At 35.5% G+C, this 5,129-nt stretch overlaps 1 protein-coding gene across 1 annotated transcript; it reads right to left on the reverse strand.

Annotated features, from left to right (window-relative positions):
• Positions 1 to 1,002: 1,002 nt before the first annotated feature.
• LOC113014127 (uncharacterized) lies at positions 1,003 to 5,129 on the reverse strand. The gene is made up of 2 exons (XM_026155443.1): positions 4,232 to 5,129; positions 1,003 to 2,248 (listed from the first exon to the last, which is right to left on the reverse strand). Exons 1-2 carry the CDS (start codon positions 5,127 to 5,129, stop codon positions 1,509 to 1,511), a joined length of 1,638 nt encoding a protein of 545 aa, XP_026011228.1. The 3' UTR covers positions 1,003 to 1,508.

The raw sequence follows: 5,129 nt of genomic DNA on the forward strand, positions 1-5,129 counted from the left end.
ATGTTGCCCATATGAAAAACTGCCACTGTATATAAGCCATCACACCGAAACCTTACACTGCTGACTTAATATATTCTCTTGTTCTGTGAACTACATATAATTTATTCAAAGTTATATTTACGGAATACAAAAGTCTTCATATTTCATTTTAGTTTTTGCATTTTGTCTCACTCATTCCATTTCTTAATAAATGAAACTTTGATAACAATCTGGCAACATGAGCAACACTTTAAAGCATTAACGATGGTTTATAATAAAATTAATTTAAGATCAAATCAGTTTTTTCTTTTTTTAAAGAAAAGAACAACTTAAAATCATCCACTCATTTCAGCAGTTTCCCTTACTGTTCTGGTTTGCAAATGACTGTGGTTGTTTTGACTGAACTTGTTAAACCTCATCAGCAGGTTCAGCTGAAGTGAAGTCAGTGGAAGCCAAATTAAGTAAAAATGAAAGTTACTGTGTAACATGCCACGGTCTCTTAAACATGTTTGGCTGAAATTGCTAAGGAGGTTTAACGGGTTCAATTGAATTAAGGAATCAAAATGTAACTAACTGAAAATGTTAATTACTGCTCATCATTAACATGAGGCCATCCAGCTAAAAAATGAAAATTATGAATAAAATGAGGACCTTTGGTTACATGTTGGCATGTGAAAAAGTTTGCTATTTTTTATTCAACATTTTTTGTAAAAAAACAAAAAAAACAACATTGCAAAGCAGAACCAAGGGTTATTTGAAAGTTATAGATCTATTATTGTCATACCCAGAGATTTTACAAGCTGGAGTAATGGACCTATTCATGGGTAAAGATTGAAATCTAAACTGCAACATAAAGACTTTTAATGACAAATTCAGAGAGGGAATCACATGTTTACATATATTAAGCATACATTACTTCATTTACATATTTACAATAAATATTAAACAAAAACTCTTAAATAGGGCACTAAGTCCAATCATGATGAACAAATAGATACAAAAAGTCTTTTCACTATTGCTGTTCTATAATTTTAATAGTGAATCTGTGGTCGCAATTTGCAAAGGTGAGTATCAGTAGTCGTGCCAAATTAACTAGCAATTATATGCTGATTGTGTACTTTTGTGGACTGTTAACCTACTAGGATCTCATAAATCTTATATTTAATCTAGCCCATTTTTACATTTTTAAAAAAGTGTGCTGCAGTATTGTAGTCTGCTTTCTTTGCTTCTTCACTGTGCATCAGCTTCATCAAGTGTGGTACTCCTGATTTTATTCAAATTCTGGCTCTGCAGATGCAGGAGAAACTGTGCCAGATACTGTTGCTGCATCTATCGTTAATCCTTTTTCTGCAACTGCTCCTACTGCTAAACCTACACTTATTCTGCTTTCATTAATTTTATTGACCCACTAACAAATGCGCACAGAGCTCCTGTTGTAACTTCCACAGCTTTAAACGCTTTATCAAGCATACTATGTTTTGCCTTTGTTGACCTGTCTTGCCTTACTTTGCACGGCAACCAATCAAATGTTAGAGAATCAGACACCTGACTTCTGTTAAGTCTGGAGATGACTGTTTGATGCGACCTTCCTCTTGTTGAATATCTCTCTTCACTTTTTGCAGCATCTCATTGGTGAAGCAGCCTCCTTTGTTTGCCTCAATAATCTTGTCAATGGTTTTGAGTAATTCTGCCACCTGGTACTGGTTGTTCCTGTATTCATCTCCCTGGTTGTTCTTCCAGTATTTGTTATCAATGACGTGGCAGCGGCTCCCACACTTCTTGATCAGATCGCTCAGAGCTTCACTTTCATTCACAAACTCTTCGATCTTCATTCCTTCAGGAAGCTGGTCACCATGAGTAAAGAGTACTGTGGCAAATCTAAATACTTCATCTGAGAAATATTGATTAATTTTGTCTATCACACCCTTTTGATGCTCTGTGTATTTCCCAATCATAAGCACAATGAGAAAAACATGAGGACCAGGAGCACATTCTGTGATACACCTCAATATTTCAGACTTCATCTCGTGCCCAGGTCTGTCTGTGTGAAAAAATCCAGGAGTGTTAATAAATGATATGGTTCTTCCACCGATATTCATATACTCTGACTGACATTCAAATTTGGCCCTATGATCTACTTTAAACACAGGCTCTCCACACAGGGTGTTGGCAGTACTGCTCTTTCCATCTGAAGACTTTCCCAGGAGCACAATCCTTCTTTGTGGCACTATAAGACAGTAATGATTAAATGTCAGTTGTTTGTCTTGCTCTGTATAAGTGGATTATCTTATCAATCATACAGCAGTCATACTCATTTGGAGAATCAATGCAAATGAGACATTGGGTCTCAATGGGATTTCCTGTATGAATAAAGATAAAAAAAAAAAAACTAATCTAAAAACTAGAAGTACAGCATTGCTACACATACACGCAAAATCGTGTGTTTTTCTTCATGTCTACATTTTTATAAACAGGAGTCATGGTTCCCTGACAGTTGCCTGAAATTTTTCTCCCTGTATTTGAGTTGCCATGCACAAGTATTTTTGCCTCTCTGCTTAGTGTTTTTCTTTTGGTTAGCTTCTGTGTTACAAAAGAAATATTTTTGCAAGCCTTGAGTTAGTTTTTTTACTTGCCATTTTTGTTTTCACCTGTGTCTCATCCCCAGTCTGCCCTCAGTGTTTAAATACTCCTATCTCCTCCCCAGTTTTCTCAAACTGTTTGTGTAAACTCCCTCATGTCCTGCCCTGAGTTAAATAATTTGACTAATTAATTTCTAGTTTCTTCATAATATCTGTTATCTATCTCTCTCTCTCTCTCTCTCTCTCTCTACATATATATATATATATATATATATATATATATATATATATATATATATATATATATATATATATATATATATATATATAATATCTAGTTTATTTCTTCTTCTTTCTGGACTTTTTTAAAAATACATTTGGACCCTCTATTATTTTGGGCTGTTATATTAAAGCTTGCTTTTATTTAAGTCACCTTGTCCTGCATTTGGGTTCACCTGTACACCCCAATCTTGATAACAATAATAAAATGGTATCAGTCAGAGCTTGATTTGTTTTTGTTTTTTTCTCCACACCAAACAGAAGGTCCCCCCAAGAGGCTGAGGTTTCTTTTTTATTTTAATAATGGCTTTTAATAATCCTTCAGTTTAAGGGCATCATGATTTGATTGGATACTACTGAAATAATTTTTACCATCACAGTGTCAAATTCAAAACTTAGAGTTTTTAAACTTATAGTTTCTAAACTTCTGATCACAATGGCATGACAGGATACTACATGCTGTCAGGTGGTGAAAGTGACTTTTAATTTTTAGCAAAATTTAAAATGACTCTTGTACTAAATGTACTGCTCATCCTGGACTCAGTAGACATTTGTCTCATATTCTGATAAAAGAAAATGAAGATAATCAGGATAGACTGAGCTGAAAATTGTTAAAAATGCAATCAAGGTATCACTAAGCAAAACAAATTTAAACTGTAAAGGTACAGGAATGGTGGAGTAATTCATTCCATCCATCTAGGGTCCAAACTGTAATGGTTTAGTTCTAATCAACAGGCTGCATTTATAAATTTACAGAAATTCACTTCTGAAATATTAAATGTGGTAGCTTCTCTAAAGCAACTAAACATAATGCAAACGTATCATAATTCAAAAAGGAAAAGTTATGTCAATGCCCTGAATTTCAATAAAGCTAAAATAGAGGTGGTCCTACCCTTCACCAATGATGAAACATATCAGTAAATAAGAGAGCTAAACATCGAACATCAGCTAATGAGACACCAGTGGAAGGTTTGACCTGACCGGCTTTGCAGTCTTTGCAGAATTTCTGGAAAAACACAAGTTCTAACCAGCTGTTATGCACCTGTTTTACCATCACTTTGTACCAGCAGTGATCAGTGTTACTGTGGCCCAAACATCACTCTTTGAGATATTTTTCAATTAACAGACAAAGAGTCTGTCAGTCTGTCATGATTTTTTTTAATTGACTTACACTGTGTGTATTTGTTATAGAAACTTTGTTAACCGTATGTATTTGTAAGCATGTTTCTTTGATAAATAAAACATTTAATTGTGTGTGTGTGTGTGTGTGTGTGTGTGTGTGTGTGTGTGTGTGTGTGTGTGTGTGTGTGTGTGTGTGTGTGTGTGTGTGTGTATGCATATATCACTGATAAACACTTGAGGCTGAAAGAAATGTTTGATTGAAAAAAAGGTACCCCAAGTTGTTGCTGTGTCTGGAAGTATTCCTTTCACTTCAGCTGCTGCTGCTGCTGAACCTACACTTATTTCTTCTTTCATTAATTTTGTCTCCCCTCCAAGGAATGAACCCAGTAGAGCTCCAGTTTTAACTCCTGCAGCTTTTAACAGCATATCAAACACAGCATTTTTTGCCTTTGTTGCAGTTTCTTCTTTTGTAATATCTGGAAAAGATCGTTTGATGCGACCTTCCTCTTGTTGTATATCTCTCTTCACTTCTTGCAGCATCTCATTGGTGAAGTAGCCTCCTCTGTTTGCATCAATAATTGTGTTAATCTTTTTGAGTAATTCTGCCAGCTGGTATTGCTTGTTCCTGTATTCATGTCCCTGGTTGTTCTTCCAGTATTTGTTATCAATGACGTGGCAGCGATCCCCACACTTCTTGATCAGATCGCTCAGATTGTTGTTTTGTTTAACAAACTCTTCGATCTTCATTCCCTCAGGAAGCTGGTCACCATGAGTAAAGAGTACTGTGGCAAATCTAAATGCTTCATCTGAGAAACACTGGTTCATTTTGTCTATCACACCCTTTTCATGATCTGCAAATTTCTCCACTTTAAGCACAATGAGAAAAACATGAGGACCAGGAGCACATTCTGTGATACACCTCACTATTTCAGACTTCATGTCCTGCTCAGATCTGTCTGTGTCAAAAAATCCAGGAGTGTCAATAAATAATATGTTTTTTCCACTGATAGATATAATCTTTGACTGGCATTCCCTTGTTCCAGATGAGGCGTAATGATCTATATTAAATGCAGGCTCTCCACGCAGGATGTTGGTAAGACTCTTTCCATCTCCAGTTTTTCCCAGGACCACAATCCTTCTTGCTGAGTCTATAAAACAGTAATGATTCAT

This window comes from Astatotilapia calliptera, chromosome 3, assembly GCF_900246225.1.
Source record: "Astatotilapia calliptera chromosome 3, fAstCal1.2, whole genome shotgun sequence".
In the NCBI taxonomy this organism is placed as follows: Eukaryota; Metazoa; Chordata; class Actinopteri; order Cichliformes; family Cichlidae; genus Astatotilapia; species Astatotilapia calliptera.